This window comes from Phaenicophaeus curvirostris, chromosome 18 (genome assembly GCF_032191515.1).
Source record: "Phaenicophaeus curvirostris isolate KB17595 chromosome 18, BPBGC_Pcur_1.0, whole genome shotgun sequence".
NCBI lineage: Eukaryota > Metazoa > Chordata > Aves > Cuculiformes > Cuculidae > Phaenicophaeus > Phaenicophaeus curvirostris.
Window position 1 is genome coordinate 11,927,478 of NC_091409.1, and position 22,270 is coordinate 11,949,747.

At 43.6% G+C, this 22,270-nt stretch overlaps 1 protein-coding gene across 3 annotated transcripts in view; it reads left to right on the plus strand.

Moving 5' to 3' along the window:
• Positions 1-13,071: 13,071 nt before the first annotated feature.
• Positions 13,072-22,270, plus strand: part of ARHGAP40 (Rho GTPase activating protein 40) — a 34,232-nt gene continuing 25,033 nt past the window's right edge. Inside the window, exon 1 of one of the 3 annotated variants that reach the window (XM_069871832.1) lies at positions 13,072-13,180. Coding sequence is in view for 2 of the 3 variants with exons in the window: in XM_069871834.1 (XP_069727935.1) it covers positions 20,708-20,823 (116 nt within the window). In the remaining variant the exon portion in view is untranslated. Of the gene's footprint in view, positions 13,181-20,651; positions 20,824-22,270 lie in introns of those variants that run through there. The other 2 variants (XM_069871833.1, XM_069871834.1) reach the window with 2 other exon arrangements.

The window sequence follows — 22,270 nt, forward strand, 5'->3', positions numbered from 1 at the left end:
CGGCAGGCAAAAAACGTTCCGGGCTGTGCCCGCTCCCTGCGGTCCGGGCTGAGCCCCTCTCTCACCAGCTCCGGCCGGGAACGTGCGCGGAGAAAAGCGTTCCGCTGCGCCCGCGCCCTGATCAACATCACCGGGTGTGTTGGGTGACAGCGACTGAACATGAGCCAGCAGGGGCCCAGGTGGCCAAGAAGGCCAATAGCATCTTGGCTTGGATCAGAAACGGTGTGACCAGCAGGTCCAGGGAGGTTATCCTCCCTCTGGACTCGGCACTGGGGAGACCGCTCCTCGAATCCTGTGTTCAGTTTTGGGCCCCTCACCACAAGAAGGATGTTGAGGCTCTGGAGCGAGTCCAGAGAAGAGCAACGAAGCTGGGGAAGGGGCTGGAGAACAGGCCTTATGAGGAACGGCTGAGAGAGCTGGGGGTGTTTAGCCTGGAGAAGAGGAGGCTGAGGGGAGACCTCATTGCTCTCTACAACTACCTGAAAGGAGGTTGTGGAGAGGAGGGAGCTGGGCTCTTCTCCCAAGTGACAGGGCACAGGACGAGAGGGAATGGCCTCAAGCTCCACCAGGGGAGGTTCAGGCTTGACATCAGAAAAAGATTTTTCACAGAAAGGGTCATTGGGCACTGGCAGAGGCTGCCCAGGGAGAAGGTTGAGTCACCTTCCCTGGAGGTAATTAAAAGACGGGTGGATGAGGTGCTGAGGGCCATGGTTTAGTGATTGATGGGAATGGTTGGACTCGATGGTCCTGGGGATCTTTTCCAACATAGTGATTCTGTGATCATTTATAGACAAACCACTATGAGCCAGATTGCCAGAAATGCCACCAACCTGCCATCTCCAGTGTGGGAAACGGGGACTGCAAATATTGTGCATCCTTGAAGCTCAGGTCATTAATGGCTTTTCTCACTTGTTTACCCAATGCACAAAGCAGGGATAATAGCTTGTTTTTATCACATGAGGTTGTTGTTAGTGTGAATTAATAAGAATTTGCAAAGTTCATTTATATCTTGTGATTAAAAAACTCATTTCAAGAGGCTATTACTACATAAAAACAAACATGCACACAAGCGAGAGCATTAAATGCATGCAATCATTCACAATGTGTACATACATAGTTACTCTTGTCTATGGTTTGCTGAGAGCTAAACAACAATTAATTTAGCCAAGCAGCCCCTTGAGAGGCAAGCAAAAGACAAAAGCTTTTTTTTTTTTTTTAACTGAAGGAGGAACACAATGTGATGAATATCAACCTACCGGAGTCACATATTTGTTCCTACTTTGATCACTACTGAACTCCTTTACTATTAAGCAGTGCATTTACAGACACATATCCTATGAAACATGCTGGCTTGCCTTTTCTTGTAGGGAAGGGAGATAGGAGATGAAAATGCAAAGTTTTATTTTCGTAATGGATTATAGCAAGTAGGCTAAAAATAGAGTCCATGTTAATATGGGACATATTTGTGCTCCATGTCAAATAAGAAAGCCTGGGAGAAGTAACTTAGAGCTAGTCATCCTCTACAGTTCTCTGTTGATTCTGTTCCATTGATTTCTCAGAAGTAACCTTGGCTACCCAGTTTCAAGGTGGCTGAAGTGCTTGGTTATCTCCCCTGTATCTGAAGAAATAACCATACCTTTAACTATTGTTTTAACATAGGCCTTGAAAACTTCCTGATTTGTATTTATCCTTTAAATAGCAACTGAAGGAAGAACAATCAAATCAGAGGTTTTCTCAGTTCTTCTTATCCCATGTTTAATCCTTATTACACCCTCCCTGCATAGCACAGGGCTGTCCTCTTTGTTAACCCTGCTGAGTACATCAGCAGTCTTGTGCGATTAACACAGTGATGCAACGAGAGTTATTAGAAGGTAAAGCAAAGGAGGCAAGCTGCTCTAAACTTGATGTAACCTGAAGCAAGCAATGAGGTATCCTCTGGTTCCTTTGGTGACTGATCTGACCTGTCCTCTTCTTTTCTTCTGGTTTTCTTTGCCATTTGTAATGCTGTTGATCTTAATGATGATCTGGCTATACCTTCTGCTTAATGAAGGTAAGTTCTGCAGTTGATCAGATAAAATGCTCCTGCATAAAGGCTTTGTCTGTTAGTTTCATTCTCGGGCTAATGCCACTTATCACAGAAGGAAATGAAAGGGTTTTTAGTACAGCTGGTAGCATATGGAAAAAAACGCTTTTCTCTAAAAAACACTTATAGGAAGACAAGCTTCTTCTAGCTCTTCTTCCTTACCCTCTCCCTTTCTCTCAGAGGTAATTTAATTTAATTTAATAAAAGCAAAGGACAAGTAATTTTTGTAGATTTCTATTAAAAAAATCCCCTGGAAAGCAAACCTAACCCTCTAATTTTGTTCGCTAGCAAACTCTGGTGTTATAATTCTCTTACACTTCTCATTTTCCAGGGGGCTGGGAGGAGATGTTACTGGAGGACTTCTTAAGGGATTCTTTTATCAATGCAGAGGCTGACAGATAATTTTTGAAGGGAGCAGGACTTGCATTTTTATGTATTTCTGTATTTTGCTCTTCTTTCCAATCCATCACAGATTCTTATTTCTAGCACGTTGATAACTAATAACAGGCTTTGGTTGAGCCTAATAATAGGCTTGTTGATGTACTCATGAGGATAAAGCCTTCCTAGTTCTCTCTAATTCTGGAGCATAAGCAATCACAGCTGAGGAATCAATCCTAAATTCAAAAGCAGCAATTCTGCCATTGGAGAACAGCTGTAGGAAGGAAAATAAGAATGCAATTTGACTTCAGCAAGCTTTTACTTCTATTTGGTGCCCTCTATTCTTACTTAACAATGTGGTATACAGTCCTATAATAGATCCCATAAGAGTAGTGACGACAAGACGATTCCTTTGGATCCACAGACAGCAGAGGCTTGTACTCCTCCCTCCTCTCCTGTCCTGCATGTGTGTGCATGCAGCATTTTTTACTTTCAGCTCCCATTCTGCAGGCTTAGCACACAACTGGTGTTTAAAACAGCCTCTGCTTGCTGCAATAGTAAAGTATCTTCTCTCCACACCTTGAAGTGCACTCTTGTGGGTAACCAGTCACAGTAATTAAAAGCACAGGTTGCAAGAGGTTGTGGTGATGGTACAAGCTACCCTGAGCAGCGCAGGCATGGCTTATAGCTGGTGCCTGAAGAGCAGAATGAAATATCTGGTTTGAATAGGTAAAGGGTAGCTGTGCTGCATACTTAGACTTCAGTTCAGCGTCAGCTTTTTGCCTGGACAGAATAACACAGAATATTTTGATGCCTTGAATGAGTTTCTCAGGTTATAGGTACTGCACTTACCTTCACAAATTCTGGCCCTAAGGAGATTGCTGTTAGCAACAGGTCTCTGGGGATTTATACAAGTGCTCTAAATTCCATAATAAAAATGACTAGATACATTACTAAATTTGTCCATACTAGTGGGGTTTTTTTTGCAGGACTAGAGCATTAAAGTGTTTCTTAATTGCTCTCAAGAGTAAAATATAACAGTGGTGTTCTTAATATCTTCCTAATTCAGTCCTATCCACTTACTTTAACCTACTATACAGCAGGTACAAGTGAAAAGCACTGTATTTTTTTTCAGCTCCTCCTTTAATGTAGTTGCTGATAAAGAGTGAATTGGTAAAAATCAAGTACTTCTACAGGCCTCTTATTGACTATACAATAAGTTGGGCTTGGAAATCCTTTATTTAACCTGAAGAAGATTTAGAAGAACCAGGCCGAGCTCCTAGATGGAACATACAAGGTTTGCAGCTAGGGGGAGAAAATTATATTGCAGGTATTTTACATATTCTTTTAAAACCTATTTTTAGCAGAGGTACCCAGTGCAGAAGAAATAAAGAAACAATTTTCTGATGAGAAACAAGATTCTGACTCTAAACTTGAAGATGAACCAACAGAAGAAGAAAACCAGAATAATACATCCAATACAGAAATGCAAGAGGAGGTGCAATCCAGGGGACCTCTAGGAAATCTGAGGCCTAAACCTGCTTATCTGAGTTTAAAACCAAAAAGCCGAAAGCGAAGTCTTCCTACTGCAATCTCAGATAACTGCTCTCAGAGCCAGAAGATAAGTCCTTCCCAGGCTGAGAAGAGCCATCTCTGTAACATTGTGATGGTGAGTAGTGTGACTAGACTACCTCTTTGCCTATCTACTGCTTTTGTGCCTCAGCTCTGATTCTTTTTGCACCTTTGCCTGACTCCTCTGCCTTTTGGGTAAGAGAAAGCTGCAACGTTTCTGTTTGGTTAATGCCTAACAAGAGTGGGGGTTTTTGTCTTCCCTATGTGGAATGACTCCTGCTGTAGATAAGGTAAAGGTAGTACAAAACTGTATAAAATAACTATTAAATATATGTACTGTATAAGTATGTGTGGACATATATATTTAAAGTCATGTTCATATTTAAAAAGTCATCGAGAATTGACTTTAAAACAGTGAAAATTACTGCATGTTCCTCTAAGATAAGAACTTTACCTCAAATGTATATAGAAACTCTCCCTCTCCTAGTATGTATGGTTGATATTACTTATTTTTAAAAGCTACTTCAGTTTTCTTACGGTGGGGTATGTGAACGAAAACTAGATGCATTTCACTTGCTTGATAAGGGCTGAAGCCAGAAGTCTCTTTGCAAACATGGCAGTTCCAATCCTCTTAGGCTTTGTACAAATCCTGGAAGACATTTGAAGCAGTGGAAGAGCTTAGTATCTTGTCTGTCTTCTCTTTCTCTGTGCTTTGACTGAATGTTTCTTTGCAGGAGGGGCTCAGAAAGGAAAGCTTGTCTGTGCTTCCACTATCACCATTCACAGCCCTGTCTATTCATTTCCATTGACTGGATTTTTGAATTGCAGCTACTGAGTACTCGCCCACATTTATTTCCTCCAGCTTTGCTGGAGCAGTCACCTTTATTAGGCTGCAATAGCCAAGGACTGGTATAAACTTAAATTGCTGCAGTTGTGTGACTGGTGTACCATGAAGCTGAGCTTTAGCATGGAATTGGTAATATGTCAAGTCAAAGTATTTTTAGATCATTATCACCATTAAATCAGCATAGTAAAACTTTTTTCATTATTTAGAGGCTAGAAAAATGATGCTAAGAATCACCTTGGATTTGTCTAGGCTACCATTTGGTTCTCCTAGAATTCTTCACACATACAAGTATTGACTTGAAGAGTGCACTTTGAAGAACTGGGGTTTAAACTTGTCCCTTGTAATATTGGTATTATGTCCTGAAAGGCTTGCTAATTGTGTTGGGTGGGTGAGGAAAGGGAACAAGAACTCATGGTGTCACAATGTTTCTATCTACTAAAAACTGAAACTCTTCTGAAATTGCCGTGATGATTCTCTTCTTCCTTTTCACCAGCTCCTGTGCACTGTGCTTTCTTCTTTCACCTGGAATTTTGCTTGCTGGTTGCTCCGGACCTCTAATGTCCTGATGATTCAACTGCTGCCATCCTCTCTGGTTATCTACACGGCTCAGCTGTTTGCTTTGGGTGAAAATGTTGTGAAAATCATAGACTCCCTGAGATTGGAAAGCAGAGGGCTGTTTGCTTCAGTCTTGGGGAGGAGATATAAGCAAAATGGAACAGAGTGAAGCTTAGAGAACCATCTTGGGGTGGAAATCAAGCAGGCAGTCCCACAGCCATTAGCAGCAATCCCACTCAGCATTATTAAGAGCTACTAAATCATCACAGAGGAAGGTTAAGTCTCTGAAAAGGAACTTAGTCAAGATTGAGTCAATACGCTAGGCTCACAGCGGCTGCTTTCAAAGTGAACAATATCGACTACCTGAGTATTAAAATGGTTGACAGCAGCCTTCCTCTTGTCCAGGGCTTGAGTGCACACTCTGCTCTCCTTGCACTTCAGAAAGGGATGGCTTCTTTTGTTTGTAAAAACCAAACATGACACTGGCACTAGTGATACCTTCTGTTCACCATGATTAGCCTTTGATTTCATGCAAGATCAAGGTAATAGCTCTTAGCAAAAGTTCTTACTGGAGCTTAAATGCAGTACAGCCCTGTGATTACTTTACTCGCACTGCAGTTAGCATTTTTCTGATCTCCAACTCGTCAGTTGTCAAAGTAGGAAACAACTTTCCAGTTCTCAGGCCTAACAAATTAAATGAGCCTGCCTCCAATAAACAAGAAATAATAATAAGCATGCATTTCCTTTGTTTCTGTCTAGAATATGTCTTCTCAGCAGCGCTGGCAGGCTGATACAGGGTCAGATTACAGCCCAAAGAGGCACTCGCCCACAAGTTGATTTGATCAGTTGGTGGGACCACAAGGAGGTTGGTGGGGCTGGGATGAGCCCTAATTGTGTGGCCGTGGAGCTTATCCAGTTGTCAGGCTGTGAGCAGAACTGCTGTTTGCTCCTGGTGTTGACACACACATTCAACAAACATTTTTAAAGAGGACCCAGATTGGAAGTCACGTCCCAAAAAGCACATGCTTGTGAAAGCGTTTGTCTCTGCTCTTTGTGTGCAGTGTCTCTCCAGCCTTGCATGGGCAGACCATGTAACCGCTCCCCTAACCTGAACTAATTATGAAGCATGCCTTGTTTATGTTTACTTGTCTTTTCCTCCCCATTCCCTGAAGTTTGCCTGTCCAAATATTTGTCCAGAGTGCTATGCTCTTAAATAAAACTCATTTGTCCGCATCTTTATTTTTGCAAGCCCTTTATTTAGAAAATAAATAAATATTTGCCTCTCCTCAGCTGTTTGCCGAGGAATCTCGGTCTCTGGCTCGGGGCTGGGATGTTTCTCGGGGGTGGGTGCCCCGTTTCTTCCCCGTCCACCAGTGGATGCTGAGGGGCCGCTCGCAGCTGTTGTGGCTACCGGGGGGCGGTGCGGGACGAGCCACGCCTCTCCGGAGCCGGGGGAAACGGAGCGGGGCATTCCTCCAGACCGAAGAATCCTTGCTTCCAACCCGGGCATTCCCGGGAGCCTCGTCGGATGCCGAGAGAGTTCCCATCTCTTTCTCCTCTCTCCATCTCTCCCTCCAGCAGCGCCGACCCCAGCAGGTAGGCTGGTGCCCCGGAGGTGCGGGGTTTCTATTGTTTGCGGTGCTGGAACGTCGTTCAGGGCTAAATTGCTGCTTTTCCTGCGGAATTTGGTTTCTCCAGCCGCGTTGGGGAGTGGGGTTATTGTTTCAGCCGCATCCCCCCTGCTGACAGCACAAAGCTTTCATCCCTCAGCCAGCCGAAAAGCATTTTCTGTAAGTCTCAAGGTTTTTCTCCTTTTCCACCCAGCCGATGTGCAGGTCATGTTGGTAAGAAGGGCTTAATCTTGCAGCAGAATCGTTGGGGGCACCTCTTCTTTCTATGGGATTTCACTTGTTCAGGTGACTTGAACTGTTAAGTCTCAGTTCAGTAAGAAAACTGCCAGATTTCAAGTTAAAAATGTTTTACTGCGATCACCGCTGCAAGATGTGGTTGGACTGAGGTGAGTAGGGAGGCTATCTGAACGTCTAGTAGAATATTGCTGGTTTTTGTATTGCATGGTGGTGTTATAAAGCCTGGTGGTCCCCAAGTATATGTGTTGGGTAGTTTTTAGTCTGTGTAAATAGACTCGGAATAGCTTTAGCTTGGCTGGACTGGCTGTCGCTTGCAAGGTCACCGTAATAGCAGGGAGGTTTTGCCAACCCATAAAACCTGCTTGAGAAACCTGCTTTGAGGATTACTGGTTCCTGCAGAGTTCCCTGGTACCACAGCTATGCTGATGGCAGTAGTGGTTTATACCTGGTTTTCCTGTCTCTAGGCTATGAGAAATACTGAATGACTAAATATTTGGGTGTTAAGAATAAAAATCTTATGTGGAAGGTTTGCTGAAAGTAGTATGGAAAGGACATTTTGCCTCTGCTGTGGGTCTGTGCTTCTTGCAAGAGGTTGATGATATTTGAATGTGAACCTGATCTGGAGAATGAGCCCAGACCTACAGACGTTTGAACGCTGTAGGTTTTGTGTTGCAGTCCACCTGTAGTTGGATCTTTCTTACTTTGTAGTCTAGCTGTAATGCTTGCCCTGGTGCCTATCTTTGTTGAGCACTTGGAATTCACAGTGTGCATTCCATGATCTTTCAGCTGTCTTGTAGTCTGCAAGCAAGCCCCTGAATAGCATCAGTGAATTTGTGCTTTAATTTCTCCTTTGCAAAACCTGTTTGTTGTGTGCAAAACCTGTCTTCTGGGCACCAACAGGAGTGTTAGAGCTTGCAGACTTGTGTATTGTAGTAGAGCTCCTTCTAGTGTGATTGTTTATGGTGTTTGGGTTTTTTTTAATGAAATCTTTTCTGTAACTTTGGATTTAATTCACCTGTGATGCCTCTTGTTCACCTGAGGCAAAGCAACATTTCTCATACACACCCAACAGCCTCCATCCAAGGACACTTCCATATTGTAGCAAGTATGTAGCTTTCCTATGATAGGAATGGTTGGACTCAATGATCCTGTGGTTCTTTTCCAACCTAGTGATTCTGTGATTCTTTTAGCTGGAGAAGTTTGATACCAAAATCTCAACTGAACACTGTAGAGCACAGCACTAGGGGTAGTTTCTTTTTGGGTGTTTCTTTTGACTGAGGTTAAATCTCCTGGGAGACAGAAACCTGCCTTTTTATACACCAAACTGTACTATAGATGTTTTATGACCTTTTGCAGATCACTTAATCTCTTCCACCTTCCTTTTTATTTATAAAGCCTTTACTTTGCAGGGCTGTTAGAGGGGGGTTGTTAAATGTTAAGACTCCACTGGGAAACATTATATGTTGAAAAACCTAGATATCTATTTCTTTCTCATCTGAGCTCAAAACTGTGGCAGAAGTTGATAAAAGACAAACTTTAATCTAGTGTGAACTCTAACCTAATGTGTTTTGGTGGATTTTGGTGATAAACGTGTTTGAAGCCAGTGTGTCAATGCATTTTGGGATAGGGTCTTGCAGCGTGTTGATATCCCAGACTTGTGAGTGGGGCCTCTCTCGGTAACAGCTGGGTGAACTGTGGCTGTTTACATCCTTCTCTTGGAGGTGTCATGGGATGATTTAACTTGGCCAACATCTGTTTTTAGTAAAGAGGAATCGGGGGGTTTGGGTCCAGCTGCATGTAGAAAAATAATCCTCAAGCTTTGGCTCCTGGTCCCTTGTGCCCCAAGAGGGCGCAGTGGCAGCAGCATCGCTCTTGGGTTAATCAGGGCATGGTTTTTGAGATGGGGTTTTTGATGCTGAAAGCAAAAATCTGTAAATGCTGTTTTCCAGTTCATAGCATCGTTTATTAGTTGGATGAAGAATTGTGTCATTTGTCGAAGCTTTGTAAGTTGAAACGTGTGAGCATCCAGCTTGCCATAAGAAAAAAATATCGCTATGAGTACAGGGGAGTGTTGAAACTGGGACCCACAGAGGTTGTGACACCGTGGCCCTTTACAAGACCCAACTGGCCAAAGCCCTCAACATCCTGGCCTGGCTTCTGTCTTGATGCTGCTTTAAGCAGGAGGCTGGCTGAGGTGGTGGCCTGAGAAGCCCTTCACTTGTATATGTGGTAGCGCGTGTACCTTGCTGTGGGGAACAGCATCCTTCTCTGTCTGCAGAGAGCCAAGGACTCCATCTCCTTTCGTGCCTGGTTAAAAATTGCCGTGTGACTTTTACTGGGCTGTTCTGTTTTGGCTGGGTGGGGAGGGAACTAAAGGTTACGTGGCTTGTGCTCTTAGAATTTTTCTTTTTTAGTCCATTGAAAGTTAGAGGTTTCAATGCATGACCAAGAATACAGTGTGTTTGAGCTTCATATGTCTTTATGCTCTCAGTTCAGCAGAATGTTTTCTTAATTATGGATGTTATGACCCATATGCTTCTATTGTAAGCAGTTTAAGTTCTTTCAGTTGGAGATGTAAAAATGTCTTAGCTGTGACATGGTGTTTGAGCCATCCTGCTGCAGATATAAAATCCATATGGCAGTGCATCTTAATTGAAACCTGCTGGAGTTTTTGTCTTGCAACATATTATATGAAATATTCTTTATGCAGCTGGCTTCAGGGGATTACTCTTAATTAGGTATTTTTAATCAATTAGTGCTATTCCTTTCTGTAATGCTGTTTCTTTCTAAGAAACAGGGTTTTGCGTTACATAGGGGACTTAGATTTGACAATCTATGTATCAGATGTGGCCTGTGTGATTGATTAATTATTTTCTGCCATGGACTTTAGCAGAAGTAATTCACCACAGCTTTGTTAATTGTGTAAGTCCCTCCAGGTGTGCTGTGTAGTGAAAAGCTTGACTGAAATCAGAACTTGTTGCTTGAAAACTTAGGTCTGCAAGTATGTTTTGGACTCAGATGTTTATACTGCTTTCTGGTATTTGTTGCTGTTTGGTAAGACCGTTAGGTCAGTTTGCAGGGGAGTATGTTTTGTGATTGCAAAGTTTAGAGAAAGAAACACAAAAGCTGATGTGGCTTAAAGCATATTCCCCAAAGCAGATTACTCCAAGAGTCTGGAATGTGTCGGTGGGAGGCTTCAGTTTTAGTTAGATGTCGCTCCATGCATGCGGGAGTTCTTCCCCTCCAAAATAATTGTTTCCATCTGCATGACTTATTCCATCAGGCCCCAGGCTGCTAGTGCCTGGACTGTTGAGCTGTCTGCAACATTCTTTTTTTTTCTTTTCTGTGTGAGGGTCTTTCTCACTAAATCCTCTGTGCTAGCTCTGCATGAAGGAAACTTACTTTTAAATTGTTAGAGGGACAAGATTTGGGACCCTCAGATGTTCTTGTGTGATGTCTGCAAGCCATTATTACCTCACTAGTTGTCTGAGAGTGCTTTAATTTTAACATAGTGTGATTTGTTTCCATCGATGACACCTTGCAGTGTTCCTGGCTACTTCAATTGGATACTGTGGCTTTTGATCCGTGAGATGTTCACGTGAACACACAAGCTCTCATCATGCAGTGGTGTCTGAGTGTAGGAGGTGATACTGAATGCAACACACAGTTGAGACCTCAGCATTTCAGTAAATGGCTTGGCTGAGACCCAAGCACACTTCTAGTGCGTGAATTCCTGATTGTTGATTTTGCAGCACTGATGTACTTATGCCTTTGTCCTCTTTTTCCCTTTTATAGAAGGTTTCTTCTAGGATGATGGACTTTGATAGCAGTGGAGGTTGGCACTGATGCATTACTGTGAAGTGTACATTGTGAAGGGACTGCCAAAGAGCTGGGGTGAGGGCAGTGGCCAGAGCCTGCTTGACCGTTATATACTTATGGTTCAGTGGTAGCATAGCAGATAGCTTATGCATTGATGAAGCAGTGGGAACAGGCTCCTGAGCAAGAGTTATCATTTCATACTTCTTGGTTATCCCTCCCTGGGTTGCCTAATGAAGCATGGAAAAGACATCATTGTAGCTGAGAAGCAGTGTAATGGCACAAACGCAGCGTATCCTTCCCTATGTGCTCTTCTCTCTGAAGAGTCTCATTTCTGAATTAGTTGAGGTCACTTAAGTGCCTGTTTCCTGGAGGGGGTGGCATGACAGATGTCTCTTCCCTTAATCTTCCATTCTTGGTGAACCTTCTCTGGATTTAGCCTGTGGTGGGTGTGGAGAGCAGACACAGAAGGAAAGGATCTGCCTGGTAGGGCTGCTTAGTAGCACTGCTGCTTTGGGGCAGGAAGAGGAATTTTGCATGACAGCTTTGAAGCTTGTGGATGAGGCAGTCTTGGTCATGGTGGTTATACCATTCAAATGCTGTCAATTTATAATTTTTCACCACTGCTGCCAAAGGAACAGGTATGCCTGGAGTCTTGGGAGCTCAGATTTCTCAGTTTCTCTCTATGTACAGAACTGAGTATCTGCCACTGCTTGAACCTCCCTTTCTCCTGTTTGATCATATGTCTGACAGCTCTAATCAAGTGACCAAGGCTGGAAATGAAAGCAGTGATTCTTGTTTTGAAAGTGCTGTTTGAATTCTAGAGGAAGAACAGGACTGTGTGTAAGCTCTTGAGGCAACAGGAGCCTTTAACTCTCGCATAGTCTGTAGCAGGTGGCCAATATATAATAGAACTGGAAGGATATCCTCTTTAGGCAACAAATAGAGTTTTGCTGATGAAAGTTGTTTTTCTCGGTCAAGGTAAAGCTCAGACAATGTTAATGTTTGAAAACAGCAGGGCTAACACAGTGGAAGGAAATCCTTGCATGCCTCATAGCGGAAGATCGACATGAGGCTGCAATATATACATCCCTGCAGCTGATCTGAGATACAGTTGTTTTGATCAAATATTTCAGAATCCTGGACTCACTCCAGCTTGTGCATAAGAAGGGTAAAAGTAGATAAAGGTAACAGCTGTATTTAGATGCAGTATTTCCTTTGACTAATGGGAGAGGAAGGATACTTTCTGGGAGCAGTTCTTCTAATGATACTGCTAATACAAGGGCTTCGGCATTCATTCATTTTGTGCTTCCTACGCTCTCTTGGCCAGCATAAAGTAGGCGTGAAACTGCTGGGTGTTTGCAGGCCAGGAAGAGTTTGGGGCAAGCACAGACCTGCCAGGTCATTTGGGAGAATTCAAGGCAATATTATTGCAGAATAAGCTTTTTGGAGAATGGCTTTTTTGTGAAGCTTATTCTAGCTGTGACAATGTGTAAGCTGCAAGAAAGCTGGGGGCCAAATCTGTAAGTAGGACTGAGGAATTGCTTCTTTAAGGCTTTCCTGTGAACTCTGCTAGTGAGATCTGTGCAGTTTTGTAATGGATTAGCATTACCTCATTGTCAACAAAGCAGGTGACAATGAAAAACTTGTCTTTGTAAAGGTAAAGGAACTCCTTGGTTGCTAGCTGGGGATCTGTAAATATCATTTAACCCTATACGAGTACTTTTTCTGACCATAGTACTGAGTCGAATCTCATGGTTCATTTTGCCTCTCAAAGTTACAGGATGATGTACCCTGTGAATCCAACATTACGTGAGCTCATTAGATGAAAAACAAGGGCTCAGCCCCCTTTAATTAGGCTGGTGTAATTTGTTATTTCTCTAATTCATTACTTTGTTAATTCACAAATTCACTAACTTGTGTGCTTATGAGGAAGGCAGTTTTCCAGCTGATGGTGAGAATGTTCATCCTTCCTCCTCTGTCACTGTGCAGGCGTCACAGTGGGAAGCCTGGGAGTCTCAGCAGTGTGGATGCTGATGGGTCAGCTTGAAAGCTTTTGGGGTAAGGTAATGTACTTGCACCTTCCATCACGGAAGCTTGGTTTCTACCATTCCTATGAGTTGTTCCAGCTAATTTCAGTTTTATTTGAACCTGCCCAACAGTTGCTTTTGCACAGCTGCAAGGACAGCAGGTCTTATCTCCTCCTCTCTCTCCTTTTTGTCTGGTGTACGTGTAGCTCTTGCTCTAGCCCAGTGGGGTTCCTTCCAATATAGACCATGTTGAGCTGTACCAGCATGAGCTGTGTGTTGGGACAAAACCTGAGTTCAGTGGCACCTGTATCAGAAAATATCCATTGTGCAGAAGTTTGGTTGCTTACATCAGCCTGGTTTAAGTATATTGTCTTCAATGTCATTTTGGTGGTAAGAGTTCACCAGATATACTGGAGTAGCGAGGCAAAACATAGTTGTTGTAGTTCATCTGCTCCTGTGTATGTTTTTAGGTTTCCTTCTATTAAATGCAGTTTCAGCTCACCTGTGAGTATGAGTTGAATTTATGCCTTTTCATCTTATTGGATTTGATGGTGCTTATTCAGCGGATGATCTCTCCGGTGTCTTCCTTTTGCCTCTGCAATAGCACCATATCACTCTGAACTTGCACACCAGGTGTAAACTGAAGAATAATAATCTTGTTTTGAGACATCACTTGATGTTAGTACCTGCGACTTCACGTGTCTGAGCTTCTCTTTGACCTTGCAGTTAGAGCAGTGGATTTTTATAGAAAAGCAAACAGAATGTGGCAATTTACAAGCACTACTCAAGTCCCTGACTGCCCCTTGAGATGATCTTGCACCATTAACCTCCCCTGCCCTCTGTTCTTTTTGCTTTAAATCCTGTGCTACAGTCTGGAAATGTCTATGGCAAGTTCTTCTGGTCCCCTCACTGGCCCCCGAGTCTGACATCATGCCTGAAATCATCTGATTCTGATTTTCACGAAGATCCATGGCAATTAAACTTTGTCATGAATATTTTGGAAAAACAAGCCCTCTCCTAATGAGTTAACGAACCCTTGACTACTAATAGCTCTCTAAGAGCCATAAGCTGTATTGTGCAATCAGGTTCAGCATCTCAAGCAGTTTTGTTCCAGCTGTTGCATCGTTTATAGATGAAACTAGTACAAACAAGCCCTGTGTGGTGACTTCAGAGCAGGGTGCCAGCATAGCGAAACCAGTGACAGCTGACTGTGTTTTGTTTGGGTTTTTTTTTTGAACTTCTGAGTCTTTAAAGCAGCAGCCCAGCTCTGTTTCTGTCCCAGCTCTCCTCTAGAGGCCAAACAAGGAGAATGGCCATAAATATAAATTATACGCCACTTGTAATCTCTCCACATAAAGAAGTCTGGATCCCTCTTGATGGACCTGTTACTGCTAAAGAGATGACAAAGTAGAACAGAAGCCTGCTAGGGTAAATTATAGCACTTTTGAGTACAAGTGCAATTGTTGCTTGTGGGTGGAATAGTTGACACTTAACTATTGCCTGACTACTAAATAAGAACTTTTACTACTAGGCTGTATTAAGTTTTCACTTTATTTTAGAAATAATTGATTTAGCAATTGGAATTTTTAAGAAAACCTCCTCCTTTTGAGAGGATGGTATGACTTTCTTCATCTGCCCAGAGGCTGGTAGGTGTCCTAACCAGCAAAGGAGCACAGGAGCATTTCATTCTCAAGTAAATGCCCTCTATCCATGTGTGTAGGGACAATGTTTGGGGACCTACTTGGTAAGAATTTTTCTCTTGACGTTGAAGTAGTTAGATAAGTGGATTTAGTTTTTATTGTCATCATTCAAAACAACAAGCTTCAGTAACACAGAGGGGGTTCCAGCCAAATCTCTGAAGTAGTCACTGAGTCTGGGCCAATATAAAAACTTCTGAGATTTTTTGAAAACTATAAGGTACTAAAATTTATCAAAAAACCTCAAACCCTAAACAAGACATTGCTTTGAAAGCTCTATTTGTGCTTAGTCCCTAGACTGGTCTTTAGGTGTTTCACTTTTAATCTTAATAAATAGCTTAGTTGTTTAGTTATGATCAGGTCACTCCTGCTTTTCTCTTCCTCTTGTCTTGCCTTCCTTGCTAAAACTGTAGTTTATCTGAACCGAGCTATCCGTAGCTATCGTTTTGCTGTCTCATAACCTTGGTAGCTCTGAACCATTTGCTTCTATCCTGACTGTGGGGCCATACCATGTGCATGACTTTTCAAGAGTGGATGTTTAGCATTCTTCACAGGCAGTAACTCCTATGGGATGCCTGAAATCACACTGACTCATGGCGAGTTCAGCCCAGGGAACCCATCCTGCTGCTTGTGATTATGGTGCCGGAAATAAGCAAGATGACAACCTAATTTATCATGTCTTTGGGCTGAGAATTGGGGCAGCGGAGTAAGATAGTCCATTTCTGATGCTCTTTCTATTTGTAGATATGTTGCCGCGTCCATTTCCCAGAAGGGAACAGAAAAACTCAACTTGCAAAAATCGGAATGAGGTTTGTGAAGTGGGTTCCAGCTCTTTTTTTCTATGAAAATTAAGGAGGTACAAAGCGCTCCATGAAGGTGGTGCTGGGGACAAGCTCTGCAGTGTGGACTCCAGTCCCATGTGAGCTTGACTGACACAGCTGGGCTGGCGTGAAGTGGTGGTTACTCATTGCAGCTGGAGAGGGAGCTGACTGCTGATCCCTTGTCCCATCTGCCTCTCTTCCCTCACACCTTAGAAATGAAGGGTAGCATGCTGTCGGCTGGCTGCAGTGATAACAGGTCCCCGTGTCTGAAGGAAGTGAACAAGCAGATTGGTGGTTATTAATCTGGTGCCTGTCACTTCTTTCTGCCTTTACTGTTCAATCAAAAAGATACAGTTTCTGCAAGCCACAGCACCCGGTAGGTATCAGGCACGTGTTTGAATAGGGAGGTGAACAAGGTCATCCTCAGAAACCCACTAAGACTTCTAATTTTATACAGTCTGAAAATGCCCAAGAGGCAGAAACCTATTCATTTTAAATTAGTAGGTATGTCTTGGTTATTCACCAGAATAAGTGTTTTTGTGTGTTGAGAATAGCTGCTGTGTCTTAGCACTTCCTCCTATTGTTACAGCTCTTCCTTGAGCAGTGGAAATGTTTTGGGTGGTTTAAATGGCATGTACAGTAGTAATTAGGTTTAAGCAGCTTTGCAGTTCCCTTATCTAAATATCATCCTTGTCTAAAGAGTGTATAACTTTTCCCCTCCTCCTCCACTCTCCCAAGCTGTGACTTTGTCAGGCAGGGTGGGCAGTGGGAGGCAGTCATATATCCAATCACTGGTGGAGATCTCTGCTCAGAGCTGCTGCTTCTGACAGTAATGTGATGAAGAGGCTCTGGCTTTGACTGCCAGCTTGCTAGTCCCACTCTGATACAGCATCACATCCCACCAGATACCAGGGGTTCCTCCTTTGCCCAGTGTTGGTTTTGTTTTTCTTAAACATGAGATTAATCTACATCTGCGTGCAAACAATCTTAGCTTAGGAAGCATCTGTTCTTACTGTTTGTCCATGACCTGAGGTCCTAATTCTCTGTTTGTCAACTCTTGGGTGCAGTAAAGCAGACTATGTGCTCTAACATACAGCTCGTGGCTGCAGGCAGGTTGTGTTTAACAGTAAGGAGGGTCTGACTGTTCATTATTGGGTCTGAGCCATCCTAAGTGTGGGTAGAGCAGGGGATGATGCTGGACAGCTAGGGAAGCTGATGCTTAACCTCTCCACTTGCAGTGGGTTGATATCCCAGCATACCTGTATCAACCCAATCAACCACTGGGTTGATATTCCTGTGGGCATACCTGTCTGTCTCCCAGTAGGATGACAAATTGAGTCTTGTCTCATGGAGTGAAGTCATGAGTAGAAGCACTTGATAGGGTCTGACTGTTGCTGTGGCTATGTATTGGCAGCTGTTGAGTTGAGAGATGCTTGCTTGGTCTCCTGGCTCAGGGTAGAGCAGCACCAGCTGGTGGCACAGGGCTGCCTGCTGCGAGCTGGTGCCTGTTACCCAGGCGTGATTGCAGTTTAGCACTTTGCCCTGGGCTGCAGCCTGGGAGCAAGCTGGGACTTGGATAATCTCACCGCCTCAGTGACTCCAGAAACTGTAATAATCTCTTAATCTTAATGGGTCCACGTGATGGATAGGTAATGCTACTTGAGGATTTTCTTTATATATGATGTGGGCTATATTATTTTTAGGATTTCCTAATATTTTGTTCTCTGTAAAAACAAACCTGTTGGAGAAAGAAGAACTGCTTGTTTGGGATTTCGGCTATATCCGGATTTTTCCACTCTACTTCACATTGCAGTGTCTTTCATTTGCATTTGTTTTTCTTGGTAACAGATTACTTTGGGGGTGCTTGAGAAATGTAATCCTGCCATAACATCTTGGGATGCAGCTCATGAACATTGTGCTTAAGCCAGCTTGAAGGCACTTTGCTGAGCTCTGTTGGGTGGTGTTCAGAGGCAGCCCTCCCAGCTGGTGGGGTCCCTGAGGTGTGGCAGAGGATTCCTGTAGTCTTTACATCTCCAGCCTGGGTGTGTTTTGCCCCGCTGAAATTCTAGATTGTCTAAAAGCAAGTTGGATGCTTTTCCCTCTCCTTTTTGGTCCTAAGAAGATCAGGTGTACTGAGCGAGCCAAGTCAGGTCAGTTTGGCAGGACGTGTAGATACCTTCAGAAATAACTTGTGCACTGAAGCTGTGATGATAACAGTGCTGGATCTGTACTAGTGATTCATTTAAACTAATTGGCTGATGAGAGCATTGGTATGTGTCTTTGTTTCCATGTTTGAGTAAGATTCAGCTCCTGTGATCCAGATGATCTTGTCCGAGTGAGCTTGGCTCATCTCTAATGATGCCAGGAAGACTGTCCTGGAGCACGAAGCATGTTGGAGAGCTCAAAACTAGAACTGGAACATTTATCCCAATTCATGTCATCCAAAAATGCAGATGTGGCTTTCCTCATGTCCTATTCCTCCACCTCTTTTCTCACAAGCTAGGAAATAAACTTGCTAATTATTCCTCTTAAATGCTGTGAATAACCAAAGTCCAGACAGGGGTGAATATGTGAAAAGCTGTAGGTGGAGGCAGCTCTTATTATCCACAGAGAATTTAAACTTTCAGTAATGCTTGTCTACTGTTTTAGATGAGTAATCGAAGCTGAATGTACTATTCAACAATTCTGTTTTCATTCTGGATACTTTAAATTCATCCAAGTTGTGCAATGAGCCTGGCTGGATATTAGTGCTGTGTTAGGAACCTGTGACCATGAAGCTTGCTTGTACGAGTGACTGGCAGCCTGTGTGAAAATCTGCAGATTAAAAAAGGACAAGCATCTGGCTGAAGTTATGGAAAGAAACGTCATGTAAAGGAATGTGGATGAGGGATAAAAGATGTAGTTATGGGCTGCTCTGCCCATCTGCCCGCAGTACTGACAACTCAGATGTGCTTCTGTGTACAGAAGAAGGGATGACCTGAAACCCAACCACTTGTTTCAGGGTAAAGTGCACTTATGGGAAACCCTTTGGGAAGGCTGGATGCTCTCTGGGGAGAAATACTGCTTTCCTGAGTTAGTAAAAACAGTGAAACTTAGTGCAGCCATCAGTTCTCTCATAGATACTTTTGTTGTCATTCCTCCTTGCTTTCCCCTCCCTTGTCTCAAACCCTGGGCGCTTTGTGTGGTCACATATGATGCTGTAGGCTTCTGTCTCATGTAGCTTTGCAAAATCATTGCCTGTGTACCTGAATAGAAGCATCAGAACTGTTTTTTTTTATCTACTTTTTACACATGGATAAGCTCACTAATATTGCATATGTATTTTTGTGATATGCTGCCCATGTGTAATTCAGGGCTTTTGTCCTAACAGAATTTCACAAGCTGAGATTCTTCCAGCCTGGTCCATTCTGTGGTTTATCTTAGTGCAGAGCTGATGGAGGAGAAGCTACATGGAACAAATTCAAAACTTGGGTTACCCATTCTGCTTCTTATTCACTACAAGTGGTGCTAATAAGCCAGAAATATAACACAAGATGTGCACGCACAGGCTGCGAGTTACTGGGAAGAGGAACCAGCCAGGGGAAGCTGACTCTCACTCCAGCTGTACACAAGAGCTTTCCCACAGGTGTGTCCAGTTGCCTGGGGAAAGACTCCCTCTCCAGCACAGTGATTCCTCCTTGCTGGAAGGATGTCCTCTTGGTTTCCTTCAAAGTGTCTAAAACTTGGCAGGGAGGAATAAATTTTGCAAGAATGGGAGGCCAGGAGAAACAAGGGAGAAGGAGGGGGGTGAAAAATGTCCCATTAATACTGTTTTGCATGCTTAGTGTGGGGAGTTTAAGAGTCCCAGACCTAATTACCCTCCCTCCGCCTGCCCCGGAGGACTGAGTCTGGGCAGTTGGACAGCGTTCCTTCTGCAGCAGATCAGCTCCATGTTCATAAAGTGCGGTGAAAGTGACTGGACAACAGCAGTGGCCGGAAAACCAGCTGTATTCATGGGTGAGGAACAAAACTGTGAGGGCCTCTTCTCATGCTTTCATGAGGGATTGTCTCTAAAATAGCTGCTGTTGCCCTTTAAGCCTTCGCAGGCAAAGCAGGCTGAGCCATGGATCCGGTCTTACTGGGAATATTGGAAAGAAGGTGTGGGTTATTACCTGTGCTGGAGAAGCTTTGTGTCTCTCCTTTAAGGAAGCTTTAAATAAATGGCTTGTTATCGCTTTAGCTTGGGGATTATGAATAGTAAACATTAGAATAAAGTTACAGAAACACTGGAAAGAGGCTTGGTGGGGAGAATGACAAGAAAAGAACAAAACCTGTTGTTATGGCTTGCGGAAGCCAATTGCTTTAACCCTTTGCTTGCTCATGTGTTGCTTGATGATGAGATTTTAAAGACGACTTTGGATCTTGCGAAATATTCTCTGTGAGTGTTATGGGTTTGTACTGCTCTTTCAACACCAGTGTCTGACACACAGCTGGGATTTACTCACTGCTCAACTATGACAGAACATGCTGATTTTGCTTTTTTAGTAAGCGGTTGGGCCCCCCCCTCAAAATCCCAGGCAAGTGCTTTGTGCTTTTTTTTTATTTTTCTCTTAATTAAGAGAAGTATCATTTTGAGAGGCAAATATGCTGCTTGACTCCTCCTTCCCAGCGCTGCTTGTGGGAGTTACTTTTTTTCGTGCTGCTGAGGCTTGAGTTAATGTTTAGCAAGCCTTAGCCTCAGCCCAGGCTTGGAAATAACTCCTTGCTATTTTCTGGTTACTCCGAGGGCTGCGCGCTGGCTCTGGGCTGTGTCCTTCAGCCCGTGTCCCAGGTGTGGGTGGCTCAGCCTTGGGCACCGCTGCCTTGAAGGTGCAGGTGGATTTACTGTGACGCCCCGGTGGGTGGATGCTGGAGGGAGGAGAGGATGCTCACAGCCACCCAATCGACACCCTGTGGGTGATGAGGAGTGTCTCTTCATTATCAGCTGTGAGGCTCGGCAGCTGCTCCTCAACAGCAGAGGAGCACGGATGGACTGACAGCTATTCTGCTGGAGATCTGGACATGGACAAGCGTGGCAGATATGGCTCTGGGGCCACCAGAAGTGGGATGCCCAGATCCTGGGGGGTGCTGGTTCCAGCCCAGCCACCCAGCTGCACCCGACTCGGCAGGTATGGAGTGCGGTCGCCGGGTATGGGAGGGTGTAGAGGTAGAGCGATACCTGGGGCAGCATAAGTGGAAGCAAAGTAAATTTTCAGGGATGAGCAGGTTGTAATATGCTGTTTAAAACTGCTCCTTGACTGCCTTGATCGTGAAATGAAATCTATTAAATCTCCCTTTTTTGGTATTAACTCTGTAATTGGGATGAGTGCAGTGAGCTGTGGAACTGAGACCTGGGGGCTGTATTTGTGCATGGCTGGAGGGGCTAAAATGCAGACTGTTTCCTTGTGATTCAGAGGTAACGCTGCTTGTGGGGTTTGAGGGCTGTTCAGTCACTGGTAGAGCCAGATGAAGGTAAGAACCTCTTATTTATAAATATCATACAAAGCACGAGTACTGAAGGATAGAACTGAAAATTGAACTACTCTGCTTGACAAACACTGTGCTGTTTATGTGTTTACTGGACATGAAATGACTTAAGACTTCATCAAATGTGTTTTTACGCCAGCTTAGAAGTTGCATCAAGTTTCAAAATGTTTCCTTGCTGCAGTAATTGAGAAATGTAGGTTTTGTGTGCATGTACTCAGTGATTTTATTTCTAACCATAGCTCATGTTTTCATGTTTCTGTGTGATTTCTCGGTTTTTCCTAGTCTGCTTTGACAAGAAAAGGAATCTTTAAAAGATCTTAGGCAAAATTTGAGATGTAAAAAAAAAAAAAGTTAATAATCTTAGGGGGACTGACACAAGAATAATACAGTAAATTGCCTTAAAATTACCCATGCGTAAGCGGAAGAGAGAACACCTTGAGTATTGCAGGGTTTCTTTGATAAAAATCAAAATATTCAGTAACAACTTAGGTTCGTGCTGAACAAGTTAGTTGAGTTCCAGTGTCCGTGTTGGTGCTGGAACACTTCTGCTGTCAGATCTGAAGAGGTGCTACAGCAGGAACCATCAATTTGCTCACTAACTTTGACCAAAACATTTAACTCCTGAGCAAGCGGCAATTTGCATCTGTTGATTTGAAACTCATTAGCAAGTGAAACGCATCACCTATGTAAAGGTGTAACTAGATCTCTCTGCTAAGATTGACCTAAAACATGCCTATACAATAAGGTGATGATACACCAACCATCCTGGCTTACTAATTAATTAACTTTAATGGCTGTTTATTTTTGCAGCAGTAACTGTGGCATGTTCATTGGTTCCCTTTAAGACACCTACCAGCTTACCCGGTGGTGGTGGTGGTGCAGTCCCTCCAAAGCACTGCTGAAGAAAAGCTCTTGCTGAGCCAGCTCTTCTTCCCTTGTGCTCCTCCTCTTGATGTTGTAAAGCTTGTCATACCTGAGGTGGCTCCTGGCTGGGCTTGGTGACCCTGTGCTTGCAGGCAGCACTCTAGATATTAGTTAAAGAATTAGTTATAAATCTCTACCAAGGGGAGGCTTTTCATGACAATGTAATAGCCAAGC